This window comes from Mesoplodon mirus (genome assembly GCF_964341445.2).
Source record: "Mesoplodon mirus genome assembly, chromosome: 12".
Lineage (NCBI taxonomy): Eukaryota > Metazoa > Chordata > Mammalia > Artiodactyla > Ziphiidae > Mesoplodon > Mesoplodon mirus.
In genome coordinates this window covers 98,276,878-98,298,607 of record NC_138988.1, presented here as the reverse complement: position 1 = coordinate 98,298,607, position 21,730 = coordinate 98,276,878, and the positions used below count along the sequence as shown (strand labels likewise).

The following is a 21,730-nucleotide window of genomic DNA, read 5'->3' as shown; positions in this document are numbered from 1 at the left end:
GGGGCAGGCACAAACGCTTTTCAGGGTCTGTCCCTAGATAAATCTGACAGGCGCCATATAATGATGAAGGCCTGACACCCACTCACCCAAAAGATAGGTTTATTAATGGTAAAACCACCACCTGGATTTCAGCCTACATTACAGTATTAGCATCGGATCACTTCTGTCTGCCTGTCGAGACAAATCCCTCCAACATCCAGGCACTCGGGGAAGTGAAAGGAGAATCAAGTTATAAAGAAGCAGGAGGCTCTAGGCCACGGATATTACAGTATATTCCAAAAACGGTATTATTTCCCAATAGTCAAAACACACAAGCTCTAACATCTAATAAAGTATCTGAAAGAAGGGAAAGATCTTCCTATTTTTACATTCCCATATACCTTATCTTCCTACATCAAGGTATGCAACCCCCAAGGTATGAAGTTATATCTAAACCCATGAGTGCCCATATGTACACATACCAGCAACCCTCATCTGCCTCCCTGGCAGAACCCAACCGATGTAACTTGGACATTACCCCTCACTGGAACTCGTTCAGATGACCCCCGAACTAGGTTTGGTGCCTGATTGCTATTATCCTACTTAACTTGTGAGGTCCTCAAAGAGTTTTAAAAAATGGATTCGCGGGCTTCCCTGGTGGTGCAGTGGTTGAGAGTCCGCCTGCCGATGCAGGGGACACGCGTTCGTGCCCCGGTCCGGGAGGATCCCACATGCCGCGGAGCGGCTGGGCCCGTGAGCCATGGCCGCTGAGCCTGCACGTCCGGAGCCTGTGCTCCGCAAAGGGAGAGGCCACAGCAGTGAGAGGTCTGCGTATCGCAAAAAAAAAAAAAAAAAAATGGATTCGCACACTTGGCCGAGAGGGTGTGTACAATCGTATACTGTCAGCCCTGCAGCTGCAGAGTTGCCTCAAGAAAGAATTTTTAATATTTATTTATTTATTTGGTTGCACCGGGTCTTAGTTGCAGCAGGCAGGCTCCTTAGTTGCAGCATGCGCACTCTTAGTTGTGGCAGGCATGTGGGATCTAGTTCCCTGACCAGGGATCGAACCCGGGCCCCCTGCATTGGGAGCATGGAGTCCTATCCACTGTACCACCAGAGAAGTCCCAAGAAAGAATTTTTAGAAGCTGCAGCTTCTCAGCTAGAAGAGAGGAAAGATGGCAGAAGCAAATGGAGGAGGAGAAAACCTCAAAATGAAACTGAGGAAATTGTTTAGTGTCTGTGGATATAGACAAGCTCCTACATGTACATATGCTACAGCAGTTTATGAGCATAAAAGAGTTTTCTTCAAGGCCCATTATTAATGGAACATGCATTTAGAACTGGGCCCTGAAGAAAGCTATTTTATATATTTATATATTTTATATATAATAGGCGGACTATTAGGAAAATAAAGCCAAAGGAAGACTTCAGAGAATTCAGGTTGCCTTCGCGATGGTCTGATGGTTTACACGTGACCTAGTGAGACCCTAGGCTTCTTAGTACTTTGTGGTATTCACTTGAACAAATTTGCGCTAAGCATAGAAGAGGAAGCTTCCTTTTGGTTAGGAACTGTTAACATTAAGCCCAACCTCGGTCATGATAAAATTATGGCAAGCAGTTTATGATTGCATTTTTGTGTTTCTATTACATAAAACCAGGAAGGTAATTCTTTTTAAGCAGAAGGAAGTAGGGGAGATTATGCCAGTGATTCTTCACTAGGGGAGCTCAGAGACATTTTTGGTTGTCACACTGTGTGTGTGTGTGTTACTGGCATCTAGTGGGTAGAGGCCAGGGACGCTGCTAAACATCCTGCAATGCAAGGGACAGTCTCCACTACCAAGAATTATCCAGTCCTAAATGTCAGTAGTGCTGGGGTGGAGAAACCCCGGAGAGAGGGATGCACATGACACTGTTAAATTAATAGAGTCTAATCTTGGTCCTCATCTTGTAAGACTAATGACAATGAAAGCACTGCCTTTTATGCCTCTGTTTCCCCATTTGCAAAATGGGGATAATGAACATGTTCTTTATAATAATCACGAGGAGTCATGAAACTATACGTGCAAAACACTCTGATATCTTCAGAAGAAAGGGTCTCTGTAAAATCAAGGCACAGTTATGATTACTGCACTATTATGAGCTCATGAAGTTCTGTCTTAAGAACTGTACTCCTCCCCCTCAAAAAAAAAATTCCTCCGGGGAAAGAAAACAAACCAGAAATGATCTCATCATGATTACACCTGCCACACCAAAAAAACAGACACAGTTCAGAGAAACTAAATTCTTTCCCTCCAGCAATGAAGTAAGCTGCATCTGTAATTAAGATCTTAATAAGGGCGGTAGGAGGCTTGATACAGACGCTGCAGGCTGTGAGGCACGGAGCTATCCTGCCAGGTTTCAACAAGAGCAACTGAAACACAATCCCCCTCGCTGCCTAGCACTCTCAGGTGTTCTCTGCACAGTCCGTATTTCAAAATGGGCTTTCCTTCATTGCTAAAGATTCCTACTCCTGCCAGGAGAAAGAAAAGGACTGCCTCATTATTTACAAGCAAATGTCATGTGGTAAATATTATTTACAGGTAAATATAAAAAATTTGCTGGAATCCACTTTAAAAAAGCCTCTTAGATAATTTCCTGATAAGAAGCTGAAAACAAGTTAGATAAAAGGCTGGCATAAGGCAAAAGGGATAATGTCTTCAACGGCTGATTGATCTCTGAAGCAGCTCCTGTTGACTGTCTAGAACGACCATGTGTTCCTAAACTTTCCAAGATGGTCCCCGTTTCAAATATCCTTCCCATTGTCAGACCATCTGTCCCATTTTTGGGTCTGTGAAACATGGATACATACCTACAGAAATGATATATATTTTAAGCTAAAAATAAAAGATAGGCATCCAAGTATATATCTTGCTAATGGATCTGCCTTGGCTGAATTTAGGATTTGGGAGGAAAAAAGATAAGTACTGATAAGAATCTTAGGTTTAGTCAATGGACTGTTCTCTCATTGACAAGATGATCTTTATAAGGAAACAAGATCTACTCCAAAGGCATCCTGGCCTCTGAGATTGTCAAGCCATCCAGCTTCACGGTGAATGCCACTGGGCTAACTGTGTTCCCATCACCCCCTTCCTTTACCCTCCCCGCCATTTAAGTGGATGCTCATCGAGCTTAGCTCTGAGTGGAAAAGATTGGAGAATCAGAGAATAACATGGAAGTTCTAACCCAGAGGAGCACTCAAGGGAAAAAAGACTTCAAAATTTTGCTCTGCCAATGCTGTTGTGATGGTTCTGCAGCGCTGCTGGTCCACTCAAGCCATTTCCTGCTAACTCTAAGTCACATCATGGATGATTAATAACAACAAACAAAAAACAGTAACACCAAACTCATGGACAGACCACTGACATGTCCTGTTAGAAGGGTGGAGTGTCTAGAAGTCCACTTTCGTGACTTCCCAGTGGCTGGCGTTGCTTGTTATGGTTATTGGGGGCTGGGGGATGGAATCCCAGCTCAGCCTTTCAGTAGAGCACAGAGCCTGGGGACAGAGAAGCCTGAGTCCTGAGTCAGCCCCATCTTCTGTGGGAGTGGGGTGCTAAATTAAGGGCAATAAACTGACTACCACAAATCAATGAGATTAAGGCTAATTCATACAAGAGACAGTATAATTAAAATAAATTAGGAAAAATATTAATGACATATCATACTGTCTAAATAAATACTGCTTTAAATAGAAAGATCTGGTTCAAATCCTAACCATTTATGCCTTTTGGTGGTTGCAACTTTCTACTGAGTTTCACAAATAACACCCTCCCACACACACCCCCGCCCTGCCCACACACACAAAGAGTAAAGAAAGGAATTAAATTCAAAATGAGCTATCAAACGTTTTGGTGCAGTGCTTTCGCTTTTACATATTCATGGTTGATCAGTCTTTATTTCTGGTAATCATAAACATCAACATTCCACGTAAGGAACATTTTTGGTAACATAACTTTTACATATTCATGGTTGATCAGTCTTTATTTCTGGTAATCATAAACATCAACATTCCACGTAAGGAACATTTTTGGTAACATAACTATTACCTTGACATATTAGAACTATCAGGAGGAATTCTCATTTGCAACATACACACCAAGATGTGCAAAGAAATAAGATGCCTCCATGTGAGTGAACCCAGCCTTTGAATAAGGCTCATGAACCACCTACCTAAATACCATTTAGCACAATTAATTGCTAAATTAATTGGGGAAGCGGTTGAGGGAAAGGGACTAGCTTTTTTTTTTTTTAAAGAATAAACCTGTATTTACTAGTCCGTGATGAGGCCCAAGTATATGTATTTGAAAACACTGCACTGGCAATTGCATTATCTCCATGATCAGCTGTCCTACCCTCCATCTCAACCACGAAAAATCACAGTCACACACCATCACCACTCATATTTTCTGGAGTGCCTGTTCCATCTTCCTCAAAGCGTATGCCTCAATTCACCCAGATCACATTGTCCACCTTCTGAATCACTCTTCCCAGGGGAGGGTGGAAAAGGTCACCAATAAGGCATTTATCTTAAAATGAAGATTCCTCAGGAAGACAGTCTTTTGCAGCTAAACTGTAATGTTCCCCAGGCGTGCGGAGTCCTCATTAACTAGTAAGAATTCCCACAGGGGGATGACTGGAATGTTCAAAGTAAATAAGACGGAGGGGGTGTTGCTGACAAAGTATAAACAGGGTTTTTTTGGGTTTTTTTGGTCCCTTTTCCATGCCCATACTCTTTGCAGTCATCCATTGCCTAGGTAACTGGTAGCTATTCTCTTCATTTTAAGTTGGAAACAGAGGATTTCTTCCCAGTGGCACCGTTTTGTTTATCTTGGCAAGGAGGCTTGGTAATTAAGTCTATATGTTACTGCAGAGTAATTCCACGGTCCCAGGGGCTGGGATTTCAAACCAATTTGTTTAAGTTTCTTTCTAACCCTAAAATGATCTAATAATAGATCACCAACACCTCTTACTTTACGTCTCCATCACTCTAGCTGAGGGCAGTAGGCCAGGGATACGGTTTCCCTGAGCCCCACTCACTTCCTGCGCACTTCACCTTTGATTTTTTACAGTCCTCACTTTGTCTTTCCCTCGGTACTATTTCTGTTGTGAATAAACAATTGTAGCAAAGGTTTCCTCTTACATTTTTATATATATAATGCTTCTGCACCTATATATCTGGGTATATATATTATATGTATCTTATAATGCATCAATATAATACCTGCCATTTTAAAATGCCTATTACGTACTAGAAACAGATGATTTTCATATATTATATCCTTACAACTATCTGATGAGACGGGTACTATTACTCCCATTTTATAAATGAGGAAATGGAGACCTGAAGTAGCTTGCCTAAAATTATACCGTTAGGAAGTAACAAAAGTGGGGTTTGAAACAAAATCCACTATGCCATATACAGCGAGACCCTTTTAACGGCTATTTGTGTGAGTATTATATGTAATTCAACATTCAGTTCAATGTTTGTTGAGTACCTACTGTGAGCAAGGTCCTACAATTTCAGGAATATCAAATCTTATTAATAACAATGAAGATACCAAGTCATTAAAATATTAGCAAGTGGGGACAGAGGTGTACTGGTAAATCCCTATGTCTGGCATCTGCATTTCTGCAAGACATCTCCAGGCCCATGGAATATTCAATAATACTCGATTATCTTAACCTAGTGACTGGGGTTTTGACATAATCCTGTCACCAAGCCTTGAGTCCACACTATCCTTTCGACATCTATTGGGCACCTACTTATACAAGGAGAGCTGGAGCCCACTAGCATTGTCTGCTTCCATTATGCAGGAGCCATGGTAAACACCTTACCATGGAAAATGTCTTGCTTAGGCTTTAGAACAATCCTATGAGGCAGTTACTAACCCTATTTTACAGATAAGAAAACTGAGGCTCAGAGAGCTTAACTTGCCCATGGTTACAGAGCATCAAGTCACAGGAAACAGAAATGCCTTTCCCCAAACCTCAGACTTCTCTTGTCTCTACTGCAAGAACACAGAAGACCAAGTCCCTACCTCTGCCTCCCACGCCCAAGGCCACAACAGATCCTGGATCATACTTTTTAGTCAAGGGACTCCATACAAATAAAGGGTGAGTCTCTCGTATTCAGTGGGGCTTCCCTAAAACTGGACAGCCCCAGTGGGCAACCTATGTGAGTACCAGGTATCATTTAGATAGTGATTTGATTGAAAGAGGTTAATGAATAAGGTAGTGCTAAGAGAGCAGGGCAGAGGTGAGAAACAGAAAGCCTATCGTAGGGATTATAGGACAGTCAGGGAGACAAAGGTTTAGTCTTCTGATTCTTTTACAGAGTGGATGGATGAGGGGGCTTGACTCGCGGCGAGTGACACACGAACCAAGTCACGTAGGCGCAAAGAGACGGGGCAAATGAGTGGGAGCAGCAAGGGACCAAGATTTCCCATAGCAGAGTCCAAAGAGACGAGGGAGGTAGGAGGTACAGAGTGTGCTTTAAGTGTGTCACGTCTGTGTAGGCGGGGAGGCAAGCCCTACAGAAGTCGGTATTAGAGAAGCATAAAGAATGCTTGAATGAAAAAAATGAGAGACGATGAGGTCATAAGGGCACGAAAGGGGACGGAACTGGCAAAGAGGCTTGAAAAGTGGAGAGGAAGTTTCTTTAGAAGTGGGGGGCGCAGAGTGAAAGCCACTGATGAATTCTCAGAAGAGGACTCTTGTATATTCCAGCAAGGAAAGGATGCTGAAGGAATCATCGTTACTGTGCAACCTGCTAGATCTGTGTTCTCAGAACACCTACAGTTCTACAAAGACTCTGATCTCTGTATAGGTAAATCGTTTAGCTCTGAAAATGGGTTTGCTCAGTTAAGAAATAAATACGTAACCAAATAATTTTTTCAAAGCATCTTTTGGTGCTTTTAGATGCATAGATCTCACATAAGATTTTAAAAGGAGGCAGGGGGCAGGAGCCCCTCATTTGGAGGGTGTGAAACACATCATTTAGAAGAGAACAAAAAATTTTAAACCAAAATGTTGAAGCCAGGAAAGAATCAGAAATTATACAGATTATAAATGACCATGCTGACTAAATCAAAGACACTCGATCACATGTTCTCAAGCCACCTTGAGAAAATTAAAATATTTTCAAAGTCCCCTAGAAAGCTTTTCATAGTACACACTTTCTGGTTTCCCTAACCTACTTTACCATGTTCATCCACGACGCAGGAATCTGAATTTCAAAATGTAGTTTTCTTACTTGTGTTCTAAGCTCTACCTGTTCTAACGCTCAGTCGGAATGTTCATGAATGAGTTTGCTGAATGGCAAACCAGATAAGTAATTTAGCATTTTAATGTAGGCACACAGGGTACAGAAATTTGGCCTAGCCACAGAAGCTGCTCAGCTATTAGAGATCAAACAGGCCTGGCCCGTGGGGCACTGACCAGGCCTGGGCCTGCACAAAGTGGGTGGGGTCTCGTGCCTCTGCTCAAACACAGCTGTGCACCCACCCTTCAATTACCCTCCTGGCAGACAGCAGCGATAACCCACCCCCAGACCCTCAGGAGGGAAGCCTTCCCTGAGCAAGCCACGGCCACCGAGGCATAGCTCCTAACCCCAGTATCCAGAACATGCTGTGTATGTTCCGAGGAGCTTGGGGAAAATTCCTGATGAAAGAAGTCCCCCGCAATTTACTGTCAGAGAACCTCAGACGGAATCCTTTAAAAAGAAATGGAACTTTACGTGCATATGAGAGTGACTGCACCCTTCCTGTGAACAAATAAAAATACATACAATGCAATCAAAATAGACTAGATATAGGCTAACCAAAAAAAATTCACCAGAGTAATAGCTTGCATTCCACAATGCTCAAGATTACCATAAATACAAGCTGGCTGAGCTGGAGCTGTGTCTAAGTTCAAAATGAGTGGAGGCTTGGTTGTTCTCTAGTTATGATCCCTGAAGTAGCCAAACCAGATAATCTGGTTAAAAAAAAAAACCCTTAGGGACTTCCCTGTTGGCTCAGTGATTAAGAATCTGCCTGCCAATGCAGGGGACACGGGTTTGAGCCCTGGTCCGGGAAGATCCCACATGCCCATGGAGCAACTAAGCCCGTGCGCCACAAGTACTGAAGCCTGTGTGCCTAGAGCCCATGCTCCACAACAAGAGAAGCCACCGCAATGAGAAGCCTGCGCACCGCAAGGAAGAGTAGCCCCCGCTCACCGCAACTAGAGAAAGCCCGAGCACAGCAACAATGACCCAACACAGCCAAAAAATAAATAAATAAATTTATATGAAAAATATCTTAAGAGTGGCTGGATTATAAATCTCTCAGTGAGCATTTTTAAGTCTGACTGTGCTAAATTTATAGCGTTTAGAGCAATATAGTGTCTAAAAGGTAACTCCTGACTCCAGGATTTTACAATCTAATAATTATCTGGTTTTACTACCTAAGTGGCTCGAATTAAACAACACTACCAAACATGCATTTCACTTTGCTTTGTAGAGTTACTGTCTTAAAAAAAAAAAAAAAAGAATCTATTCTGCAGGAATACTTTTTCTTGAGTTCTTATGATTTATTCAATAAGCACGGATGGTCTTTTATATAATCGTTACCTTGATGTGCAGGAATACTCTAGATGACATAGAGTCTTAAACTTCCTGGGAGAAGAAAACACCAGTCACACAGCACATTTTAGGGAGGTCACAGAGAGTTCTTTCTTTAATAGTGGTTTAAAATCACAAGTTCTGGAGCCAGATCACCTTGGTTCAAATCCCAGCTCTGCCACCTTTTAGCTGTGTGGCTTTGGATAAATTACTTAGCCTCTCTTTGCCACAATTTCCACATTTGAAAATCAGTATAAAGTATCAACACCACCTCATGGAGTTAATTGGAGATTTAAATACGGAATCCTGCACTGGCGTGGTGAGTCTTAAGAGCTGTTATTTATCACTCCTCTACCTTTGTGCCACCTCCTCTACTTAAAATTACAAAATCCTCTCCTGAAATAAAGCCCATTATTAACTTGAGAGAAAATAGGCTTTATAAGAAAGGGAAAGTAGATTGCTTCAGCTATTGGTTCCTTTTATAGTCACCACAAGGTGTCTATCTGTCATTTGGTTAGTTGGGGAAGTCAGTAGTTTTGCTGGTGAAGATGTGCACAAGCTAATAAAAATCCTACATTTACAACACCTGGCAGGGTGTTCGACACTGGTAAGACCCGGCAGAGAGGCAGGTTTTCCCCATGAATGGCAATCACAGTTCACAGCGTCAGCTGCCATGATGTTTTCTTTCCACAAAAGTAAAACTAAACCTGATGAGGTCGCTGAATAAAAGTGACTTTAGACTTCGTCACTTTCCAGATCGCGGCACTCAACGTTAAAAACAGCCATTTATAAATGTAAGAACGTATTTTCTCTTTTTTTCCCCTTCAAGCTGGTTTTTATGAAACTAAAGGCATTCACGATAGGCAGAAGAGGGGCAAAGATTCACTGAAGGCTAAGTAATATCTGGAGATCGGACATTATGATATCCTATCACTGTCCTAAATAAGGGAACTGTGGAAATACGGGTGAACGATTTCAAGAAAGAGAGCTTTCCTGCCAGGTAGAAGGATTTGTTTCTGGTTGCATCCTAAAGGCAAAAATATTAAGAATCTTCAGGATTATCCATTCCCCTGATCCCTCCTATTGAGGTAGAAAATGGAAAGCTGATAGTACAGTGCTAACTGATACCTCTGCCTTCAGAGAGTTCTAACCTTTCCAAGGAGAACTATAACTCATGCATCACAATAGAGACTTTCAACAGTTAGATTTAGAGCTACTGAACAAGATTTATAGCTTTTGAGAAACAGGTTTATCCCTGAGGTTAGCCAGTGGCTATTAGCCAGAACTGAGTATTTACAACCTCACATTAAAAAAGGATGAGCCAGAACCTAGGTAATTCAGAAAGAAAGCAAAGTAGCTCTCAGCTAGCACAATCTTGAAGGTCAGACAGGTGATTCAAATTGCCAATCCCAAAGCATAAACCACCTTGCCTAAACGGCTTTTAATAACAGCATGTTTGTTTAAACGCACTGGGACTGAATCTATTCTAAAACACACGTATTCATCCTCCAAGCAAAATTCATATCCAATCCCTTGCAGTCTGCTCTGAATAGGGTCTCTGGAAGCTGCTTGCCTGGTTAGATGGGGGCAACTTAGACAAAAGGGGATATTCTAAATAAGTTATAATCCTTTTGCCGAGAATAAACACACAAAGGTGCGAAATGCATGGGAAAATATGCTGCTGAGTGTTCTGACACTACTATGAGTTTCAGGGACAAAAAGCTCGCTGGAGCCTTCAGACCCTCAGTCCATTCAAACGCCAATGAAAGTGTTTTCAAGAAATGGCAAGTACTCATTGGTTCTGAATCCAATGTCATTTATGGATGTCAAACTTCTCTATCATCAGCTGTATAAGGGTACCTGGGGCTTTGAGCTTCTTCCACTAAAAGTACATGTGGCAAACTGCTTCCCGAAGCAAACGCTTTAAAGCAAAGGCTGAAAACTGCTTGAAGAGCCAGGCTGAGAGGCTCAGCAGTTCTGATTCCTCTCTTACTACGTCTCCCGGGACAGTGGCGGCCAGGCCCGGGCGCGGAGTGCTGAGCTAAGGCGCGCTCCGCATGGAGTTAGGCACCCTCTGATCTACAGTGGCCACTGCAGCTCCGCCAGACTTTCAGGGGAGGTGGACCGGGTGTGCTGTGAGCTCCCGGCGTGGGTCTTAGAGGCTGGATCTCTGCCTGCCTGCTTGTATGCCAGCCCCAGTGACTGAGACCCATCTCAAAACAGAACACAATTGGGCACAGTAGGGGTCCCTGCAGAGGAGCTGTCCTGCAGAGGACACACGGGGACACACACGGACACACACACACAGACACGGAAACGTTCTGAAAAAGGCACTCTCTTACCTTATACTTCATCTCGGCAGCGGTGAATTGAGGCGTTTTCCTACACTACACTAGTTAGACTGCATTAAGCACTGGCGTGTCCGCCCCTCCATCGAGCGCTGGGCTAAATGAAAGTGAGAACGGCCCGGCTGCAGCCAGTTGTCAGCGCAGCGCGGAGCTCCGGCACCGCTACGCCCGCCAAGCTTCTGAGCTCACTGTTTTGATTGAGGCAGGCCGAGCACGGAGCTCATTTGCATACCGCCCCGCCATTGGCTAGTGGGCCAAGGTAATGCGGACGCTCCGCCCACCCTTAACTCCTGAAAACTGACAAAGAACTTGTAATGTGATCATTTCTTTTTACATTGTCAGAAAGGGTGGAAAATAAAGTCAGGAACCTTCCCGAACCTTACTCCACCCCCACCCCCAAAACCCCTGGAAAAGGAGATAAATTCTTTTTAAGCTTAACCCAAACTTTAAAGAAATGGAATTCAGAAAGCAGTCTGACAGCCGCGCTTCCTGTGACCTAGCAACTCCTTCATAAACCCATTTCATTTCAAAGCCGTTCACCTCACAATCTCTACATGAAACAAACTCGGGGAACAAAAGGTTTTCTGTCTCCCGGCCCCTTTTTACTAACTACCCCTGCTGATATCTCTCTCTCTCTTTCTCTCCTCCCTCCCCTCCCCTTTCTTGCGGCTGTTTGCTTTTTTTGTTCTTTTCAATGTTCAAAGTACTTGCAATGTCAGTCTGCAAGGAGCCAGAATACAATTCTCCCTCAGTGAAAAGGAACTTGGTAGCTCAGGCACCAGGGATTCCCTGGCCGGCTTCTCACGAGGGCCTCACAGAGTTGAGTGTCAGCCACATTCAGCAGACCTTCTCTGGTTTTGCTGAGGATAAAGGTTAGCTGTGACCTCTTAGATGGGGCTGGCCAGTGCACACGCCCTATACATCATCACTGTTCACCAAGTACTGTGTTCTTTGATGGCTGGCATTTCTAGCTCCAGCTTTGAACACTGCAGTTGTTCCTTCTGACCTCTCTCTTGAAGATGACCCATCAACCCACCAACACTTATTATCCAGGGAACAGAACATGCCCACTGTTTGACGAGCCTAGTCAAAAAAACCTCAGTCTCTTCCCAGTGAAGCACAGAGCATTTGGTTCAACTTCATGCTTTCTATAGAAAGAGAGGATCACCCAGGAGAGAACAGAAATGGTCACCTTCAGCAACTCTTCTGAGGAATGGAGCAGTGAGGGGAAAATTCCTTTTCATGGGACCTCAGGATTGAGACTCGATGAGTGCAGACAATAGCTGTCCCTGAATGGGAAGGACTCCAACTAGACTACACGACTTGGATGGAAAAATCAGCCTTTATTTTTCTCCTGACTGAGTTGGATCAGAATCAGTTTGATTTTTTTTCCTTCCCAATTCCCAATGGATTAAAATTCTACTTTTATGGGGCTTCCTTGGTGGTGCAGTGGTTAAGAATCCACCTGCTAATGCAGGGGACACAGGTTCGAGCCCTGGTCCGGGAAGATCCCACATGCTGCCAAGCAACTAAGCCCGTGCGCTACAACTACTGAGCCTGCGCTCTAGAGCCCGTGAGCCACAATTACTGAAGCCCGCGCACCTAGAGCAACAAGAGAAGCCACCGCAGTGAGAAGCCTGCGCACCGCAATGAAGAGTAGCCCCCGCTCGCCGCAACTAGAGAAAGCCTGTGCACAGCAACGAAGACCCAATGCAGCCAAAAATAAAAGAACTGAAGAAAACAAAAAATAAATAAATTTATTTTAAAAAAGTCTACTTTTATGATCTAAGCAAAAAGAACAGGAGAGCAGCTGTCCTACAAAAGTGGTTTCCGGATACAGGGCTCAGAGTTTAGATCACTGTTTAATGTGGCACTTATTCCCTGGACAGGATCCCCCCCACACACACCAAGGTGGTCATAGTGAGGTTGACACAGGTTTGGGACCTCCACTCGACCTCTTTCCCTCATTTAGCCTTAGAGTGAAAATGAGCCTGAGTGATTTTGCAAGGTCCTTCTGAATACACATTAAGCATGAGACATATTACACTGCAAGGATCTTCCTAAGGGTCCCACAGACTTATGTGAGAGTCTAGCTGGCAGGAAATTGTTTTTGGTGTCTGTCTGGATAAGTCAAAGTCCTTCTCATCTGTAAGATGAGTCTTGTGGCCTCCAGGAGATCTAGATAACATTCCTCTGGCTTCCTAAGCAGTAAAGCTGAATCCGCCTTCTGTTTTGTTTGATGAGTACCACTGAATAGTGAACACTGTCTCACCCCTTTTTAATGCTTTCAAAGAGTTTCCCAAAGCATATGCTAGGGCTTTTTCTTTCTCTAGGTAAAAGCTTAATTCACACCAAGTGGCTCTCCTGCTTTCCTGTTTCTGTCCTGTACAGAATATACCTGAAAACCTACCTGAAGTTTATTTCAAGGTGGTTTGGGTCGTTGTATTGTTAGTTATATAGAGAAAAGCATGAGGGTGTTGGAGTCAGGTAAACGTGTGTTAGAATCTCAACAAATTTCTAACTTCCTAATTTTGGTGTCCTGAAGTGTAAAATAGACAATAATATCAACCTGCTAGCGTTATAATGAGGACTAAATGAGCTAATGTGGATAGAAGTTAATAGTATTTGGCAGATAGTAAGACCTTAGTAAATGATGGCTTATTAGTATTATTACATTATTAATTATTATTTTACTATTAAATTTATTATACATTATTTTATTACTATATCATATAACATTAACATCCTATATCATTATAATATTATTGTTATATGATATAAATTAATTTTAAATTATCATGTTAATTATAACTATTATCACTATTAGACTATTATCGATATTATATGTGTGGTGGGCATTCAGAAAAAGATGGAGGATTCCCTCCATCTCTGTGCCATCCTATCACCGGGCAGCTTTCTAATTTAACAAATATCAATTCAGAACCAACCATGTGCCACGGCTGTTCTAGGTAGGGAGAATACTACAACAGCCCAGTTAAAGGTCTTACCCTCACAAAGTCTAGTAGGAGTGCAGGACAAAAATTAAAGAAATATATAGTACAGTTTTGGCGTGGTAGATGCCATGAAGAAAAATTATGCAGGAAAAATTGCTAGAGGAAAACAGACCAAGGTGGGTGAGGAGAGTCTTATTTTAGAGCGAGTGGTCATGTAAGCCCCTCTAAGGAGGTAATATTGAAGCAGGAATCTGAACAACATGAGGGATCCACTCAAAGATCTGGGGAAAGAATGTTCCAGACAGAGGAAGTGACCCACGGGAAGGGCCCGAGATACAAGTGAGCTTGGTGTATTTAAGAACAGTGAGCAGTCCAGGATGCCCAGAGAGGGGTACCCAGGGGATGGAGGGAGGGAGGGGTACCCAGGGGACGGAGGGAGAGAGGGGTACCCATGGGACAGAGGGAGAGAGGGAGGTGGCAGCCGTTTGGATTTTCTCCTGAGTGTGACAGGAAGTCACGGGAACGTTTTGAGCAGGGAATGATATATCCATTTCTCTGTTTTTACCCTTGGTTTGTTTAAACACTCAGGGACAATAGACTATTATTAGTTTAAAAATATTGAGCTCTTTCTTAATGCAGCTTACATAATGCTGATAGCTGTTACTTTATTAGTGTCATCTACTATGTTTCCTTCAGAACCCTTTGGGGAAACACAAATGCTCTCCATGAATACAGAAGCAGCCCCCTCTCCATCACCTGACCTTCTGGATGAAAAGATACTGTTTAAACTGTGCTATATAAACACCGTCGATTGGTTTATGCAGCCACCCTAATGCTCCCATGGGTAGCCTCATAAAATGGGTCAGGACCCCAGGGCTCGGACACTAATAACCTGTGCTCACCAGCACTCTCTCAGCCTCCCCAGATGCCCGTGCAGGCTGGAGCAAGGGAAATGGCACAGATGCCACCCATACCATTTTCCAGCTGCCACTGGGTACTGGTGTGTATACAGCAAAAAATCAGAGAGGATGCTACAGGGAAGAGATTCTTCCATCCACCACTTAGGAGGAGCCCACGTGGCTGCCCACGTGGCTGCCCGCTGAGAGTGAAGGGGTAAGTCAGAGCCTGCGAGGGCAGAAAGCAACCTTGGGAATCATCCAGTCCAGCCCCTGGTGGAGAGGATGGAGCTGCTGCTCTGGGGGTGCCCTGCCCGGGGGCCGCCAGGTTGGATCCTAACCACAGACAGTGCTTTAGGTCAGTCCTCTGTATCTCCTGTCTGATTTATTCCAGCCATTCCTTTTAGTTACCCTGCTTAAAATCGCTCCTTGTTCTGGTCTATGTTCCACATTGCTACCTGCTTAGTTTCTGGAATACAGAGCTGATCACGTTACTGCTGTGTTTAAAAACCCCCAGGAACGCTCCAATGCCTTAACAACAGGATCCACACGCTTTGGGCTGGACTATGATCGGAGCCCACCCTCGCTTTCTGGCCTCACCTCACCTCCCCTCACAACTCACATCCCACACTGCAGCCACACATTGGGGTGGGGCGGAGGGGCGAACTCACTGAATCCAAGACGCCTGTACAGGCCTGACTTTGCACGGACGGGTCTTCTGCCCGGAATGTCCTCCCTTCACTCTGCTGCTATCAAGTCCAGGGCCAGCACTCACTCTTTTGGGCTTCCTTGTCTACACCCCCAACCCTGCCCACCTCGCCTTTTCAGAAGGAATCCCTCCCTCCCTGTGCATTGCCCGTATTGTACTTGGACCAGGGCCCTAGCATAAGGCTCTGACACATTGTATCATGATGATTTGTTGATGTCTGTTTCCCCAGCTTCCAGGTGAGCTGGTATCTTGTTAAACTCTGTGTGCCCTGCAGGCTTATACCTTATAGAAGCTTAAATGCCTTCTGAATGAATGAGCAAGAGGACGGCGCATCTTCAAAGGACTCGTGTAATCTTGAGGTTCTGCCTGGTGCTTAGGAAGGCAGTGGGGAAACTCGTGGTTGAGGGCAGGAGTGCCATTTACATTTACTAGCCCTGGGCTAGGATGCACCTCTTCACAACCAGGTCAAGGCCTGTTGCCAGTCCTGGCTCTTGGGCACAGGTCAGTCAGATAACTATGGCTTGTGGGCCGCCTGTTTTTATATGACCTACGAGCTGAGAATAGCTTTTACATTTTTAAGTTGTTGGAACAAAATCTAAAGCAGGATAATATTTCATGAGATGTCTCTAAATAAAGTTTTATTGGAACAGGCGCACCCATTCATCTCCACGTTGCCTGTGAGCTGCAACAGCAGACTTGAGCAGCTGCGACAGAGGCGGTTAAAAACTGAAAAGCCGAAAAAATGTATTATCTGGCCCTCCCTGGAGCAAGTTTGCTGACTCATGCTCTAGAGGAGTGCAAGATGTATCCATCCCTGAGTTCAGATAAGTATAGATTCTGCCACAGCCACAGAGAAACAACATAGAAATACCCACTCTAGAGCCATGTTTTACCTTTTTTAGTGTGATACCAATTTCAAAAAAAATCTTCATTATAACAAAGTTACTTCAAAAATATAATCCAAGGCAGCAACTTTTCAATTCTACAGGTCTCCAGAAACGTCCCCAAACAAAGATGAGCCACTGAGAGTTTTCTCCTTCAGTCCACTGCTCATTCAGGGACCAGGCCCTGTGCTGGGCTGTCACAAACATCATTTCTCTTAATATTCATCTAACAACCCTAACGAGGTGGGTCGTAGGGTTCTAGTTGTACACGTAACAAAACTGAGACTCGGAGAGGTTTCCACAACTTGCACGAAGGTCCAGGCCAGGGTGTGGCAGGTCTGGCATGTGAACCCAGGCTTTCTGGCTCCCGGGCCTGTGTGCTACACGGCTGCCAGGCTTCCTCTGGGTGCCTTCATTATCTGAGCCCCCATTTGTCAGTTTGATAAATTAGCATCTCTACCCTAGTGGGACTAAGCCTACCTGGGGACCATGTATTGCTCTGGAGTCGTGACTAAGGCTAACAGTGTGCACACACACACACACACACACACACACACACATCTTACTCACTCATACTTTCAAGCCTCTGTGTGTGTGTGCGTGTGTGTGTGTGTGTGTGTGTGTGTGTGTGTGGTCCCTCTTGCCTGGACTGCCTTCCTTTCATCATCTGCTTACCTAAATCCCGTTTTCCCCCCAGTTTGCACCCCATCTCCTGCATGGATCCTTTTCTAGAAAATCTCTCCATTGTTGATGACCCCATTACCCACCCCCGCACCCCTTGTGTCTTTCATCACCTACGGCTTAGGTCAGGGCTTCCCAAATCTGAGCTCCTTTAAAAACCAGTTGTGGATGCTTCGGCTTCTCCCCTTTAAGTTGGATTCTGTAGGCCTTGGAATCTACACATGAGAAAAGATCCGCATAGGATTCTGTATACAGCGTTTTGTGTGTGGTATATCATTTAGTGCTTAGTTATTGCCTTGTATTGTTTCACCCGTGAGGGTGCCTCCCCCAGAGTGAGATTTTAAGCAACTTGTAGAAGAGGATCCTGTCTTTCCTTCTGTCGTATCCCCTTCTGCACCTGTGTAGGTAACTGCATCGCATCTATGTCTTCTCAAAGCCCTATGCCTTGTCCACGCGCCCAGCCTTCATCGATGTCAGTATGAAAAAAGTAAGCCACTTTTCAGCAGGCAGGGCAAGAACACCTCTCACTCTAGGCAATCGCCCTCGTGTATCTGTTGAGCGGGTCAAGCTCTGGGAATGAATGAAAGTCCGTTATTAGGGAGACGCTCAGAACAGTCTCCAGGCCTCTTTATGTGTGCGGGGTGGAGCTTTCATTCACTCTCCCTCCACTCCTATTTTGGCACAAGAGACCTCATGAAAGCCACCCAAAGCCCATCCATCTTCCCCCCTTTTCACAGCAGTGTCCTAGGAAGAATATCCGTTTTCTGAAAGAGTTGTTAAAAGCACTGTTTTAACGTAAGTTTCTGCAGCTGGAGGGTGGTGTTTACCAAAAAGGCTGTTGACTCACGATCCTCGAATTACTCCTGCTTTGGTTCCTCCCCGACTTATTTCTTGTTTTTGCTCGATGACGAGCCACCTGGGGTGAGGTGGGGCTCTAAAGAGATTAGCAGTGGTTCCTCCAGGTCTCTCTTCACCTTCACGCATGACATGTGGATTCCCACACTATGAAGCCTTTACAAGGTCTGACTGCCCCTTTTCACTCAGTCAAGTTTAGAAGTGTGTCACTGTCACCATCCTTTTAAAAGTCCACCACCCTCTTCCCCCTTCCCACTGCCCTCTGCCATCCATCCCAGACTCTACGAGGTGGCTTTTAATTTTATCAAGGGTGAAGTGCTAACGTTGAGTGTCTTAGGGCCCTCTGAGTCCTTGGTAAACCCTGCAAGAATACAGGTAATACCATGTCACTAACATGCTACAAAGACTCCTGTAAATGGGGCGATTGTTGGCAATACCTTGACTTGATTTTTGAAAAACTTGTGCAGCTGTAAAGTTTCTGATGATATATATATACACCTACATACTACAGATATTATAACTTTAGAATACTTAATTACTACCTTTTCCCCCCACGAAGGACTTAAAAAACGTAACAGATTAAATTATATGTCGAGTAAATCGACTCAATTCTAGTGAAATATGACAAGCATTTGTGAGGCGCCATCTTAGCATTTAGTGTTTTCTTCATATGAAGGATTTGGGGAAGTTAACTTAGGGGTGAAATACTAAGAAAAGTTAGAAACACGTAATAAAGATTTAGGTTTATTCATCATCATAAATGTGCGAAGGCTTAGATTGCTACTATTTATATGTATCCAGCTGGGCAAAGGAATGCAGTTCAGTAGAAGAGAAGGAGTTTTTAACAGTAAAACTGTGCAGGCTGCTGGCAAACGCTCCCTCCTGTTTTCTCCAGCCCTGAGGTGTTCTATTATTGCACGCTTTAGTTTGTCCAAATAAACAATTTGTTATATGAAACTGTCATGGGCATCTCTTCTGCTGGTAGAAACTTGGACTGTGGGTTTTTACAAAGGTCAAGGTGATCTGCCAAGACCAAATAAACAGGAGTGGTGTGACTGGATGGAAGATGGCCTCTACTTTTCTGAAGGCAGGGTCCAGCACAGTGATACTGCTACATAATATGTATTCAATAAGCAGTGACAAAGGCGCCATGGTTTCCTTCTTGGTAACTTCTGTTCTTCCTTTGTGTATTCTTAACTTTGAAAAGTCTTCCTGACCCCTCGTCGCGTACGTAGCATCACCCTCTAGATGGTAGGACGTGAGATCACGGCGCTTTATGCTAGAGCTTTGCCATCCCCTTCCCACTCTCCACGCTTTGCTACCATCTAGGTGGAATGAGCGGAGAGATTTATGGACTGCGTGCCCTAAATTCCCGGATGGGGCTGGATGTTCTGTTTCCAATCTGCTCCTGAGCTTTACCATTCTCCCGACACACGGGCCGCTAAAAGTCACCCTCCCCATCTGGCATCCAGCGTGACTCCAGGGTGGAGGTGGGTGTGGAAGAAAAGGGGGGGCGGTGTTTCAAACCCCCAGTAGTCACTTAACTGGAGGCACAGGGTAAACCATTTCTTTAGGGTTTGGAGATGCATTTTCCCGCCTGGGGCCCAACGAGAGCCCGCTGACCCAGTCCTTCGAGAGCCCCTGCTTTCTGTCCCCCACCGCCCTCATCAGCTGAGGCCAGTGAGTGTCCAGCAGGCCCTGCCCCAGGGCATCCGGCCCGTCTGAGCAGCCCAGGCGGCCGCCAGCTGGCGCTGATGAGGGAGTCGAAGGAATCTGAGTAATGCAGGGCCTGGGGTCGGAGTGGGGAGGGCAAGACGGTAGGAATGTGATGTGGGAACGCAGTATACGCAGCGCTGCTGAATCCAAGCTTTTGAAGAGTTTGACTCATTTTAGAAAAAGCAAACAAAGCGCTCCAGCTATCAGCAATCTTTTATTTTGTCTGCCGGAGGAGTGCCTTTCCAGCGTGGGCCGGAGACTGGGCGGCCGTGGGGACACCAGCGTCCACCCTTGACTTGCCGAGCGCGTGTGGACGGCGCAGTCCTTCCTGCCCACTGAAGCTGGGAAATAAAGAGCAGCTCTCTGCTCCGTAAGGAGAGCCCAAGAGGAGCTCAGCTAACGAGCAAGCGCAGGACTTAAAGGCTCACTCACTCACAGCACTGAGGTTTACAGATGTTAAGTACGAGTTCCCTTAATTTGCTTAAGTCCCGGCACCCTGTGATTTAGACCAGAGGATGTAGACAAGGGCGGGGAGATTTCTTGAACTTGGATGCCTGCGGTTCTCATGACTCATGCTCTAACCAGCCTGTGGAGCTTCTGGTCAGAGGAAGGGTCGAGGGTTGGGAGAAGCAGCAAGGCCACGGCCCTCCTGTCCCTAGAAGGTGGAGGCTACGTGCTCCCCACCTTTAGATTTTCCCATCTCAGACTCGCTCTCTATCTTCTAAAGCCAACCCCTGCGCAGTCAGCTCACCAGGAAAAGAAATCTTCCCTCCTTACCCCACAGCTCTGTGCTTTTATCGTCCCCTCTCAAACCCACCCCGGGACGTAGTTCCCCACCTCTCCCTTCTCCCATTCCTACACCTGATCTTTCGTATCCTGTTCTCTAAAAGAACGTTTCAGCCTTCCTCGTCCTAAATACAGATCCACGGTTCTTTGTTCAAAAACCTGGAGGCCAGACGAGTTGTGGAATTCAGAATATTTCAGCTTTTAGAAACAGATTTCGTGTCTATACGGCATGCTACAAAACTCCCAGTGGGACCTGGGCCAGCATCCCGCACGCAGGCTCATTCAGATTTCAGCAGATGTGTGCATATTCATACCACGGTGGGTAAATGAAGACTATGCATCACCTTGGGCCAATCCAGTCAGGTTTTGCTGCCAAATGAGTCATGAAAGGACTCTAGATTTTTATGCTTTGTAATCGTGGGTGGACGAGCCTGGACCACCACCACACTCTCCAGCTCCTCAGGACTCCCCTCTGACAGCTCTCCTTCCCCCAGCACCACGCCAAGCACTCTGCTCTCTCTTTTCCTTGCCATCATCTGCCAGCGAGCCGCCCAGTCCTGGCCACCCCCTCCTCTGCCTCTGCCATCCTCTCCAGCCACCTCCATCCCGGGCAGTGCAGCCCAAGCTCTCCACTGTAAAGGACCAGCGTTTTCCATTCCCAAGCCATCACGCACCACTTAAAAATACATTACTAGGAAAATGCAATGAAAAAGACTTAGGAAATACAAGCCTTGTTTGTTGTTATTATTGTTGAATTCATCTGGTATAAAATGACTCCTAATTGCCGTCAGATTGCAAAGTGCTCACTCTCAGTTTCCCTCCCTCTGTGGGCCTGGGCAGTGTGCAGCCCGGCGCGGGTCTGCAGGTGGCATTTTGAGGAGCACGGCTTGAGATCCTCGTGTTCCTTTGCCCAAGCTGTGGGCTTTCCTCGGCCCTTTGCATCCCCTTGCCTGCGACATTCTCTCCCTCCCCAGCCTGTCCTGAAACGGCCTCCTCCTTCGGCTTCCACAACGCTGGGCTCTTCTTACTCCCGCCTCTCTCACCGATAGGTGCACTTGGCAGCCCTGCCCTCGGTATTCGCGGGTTCCAAATCCACGATTCAACCACCCGCAGGTGGTGTAGTATTTTCTGTCCAGTGCTGGCTGAATCCACAGATGCAGAGCCTGTGGATGGAGCATCCTCAGATTTTGGTATTTGTGGGGGGGTCCTGCCGAGGATCCCAAGGGACCACTGCATTTTAGTCTTCTTTTCAGGCTGGCTTTCCCCAGGGTTGCATCCTTAGCCTTT

The 21,730-nt window shown here is 45.3% G+C and overlaps 1 protein-coding gene across 2 annotated transcripts in view; it reads right to left on the bottom strand.

The window, feature by feature from the left end:
* The window catches only part of NEDD9 (neural precursor cell expressed, developmentally down-regulated 9), a 297,774-nt gene that overhangs the window by 35,754 nt on the left and 240,290 nt on the right, over positions 1–21,730 (bottom strand). Inside the window, exon 1 of one of the 2 annotated variants that reach the window (XM_082638857.1) lies at positions 10,957–11,131. The exons of the other annotated variant lie outside the window; for it this stretch is intronic. Coding sequence (XP_082494983.1) covers positions 10,957–10,968 — 12 coding nt within the window. The 5' untranslated portion in view covers positions 10,969–11,131. Of the gene's footprint in view, positions 1–10,956; positions 11,132–21,730 lie in introns of those variants that run through there. 2 annotated transcript variants of the gene reach the window in all.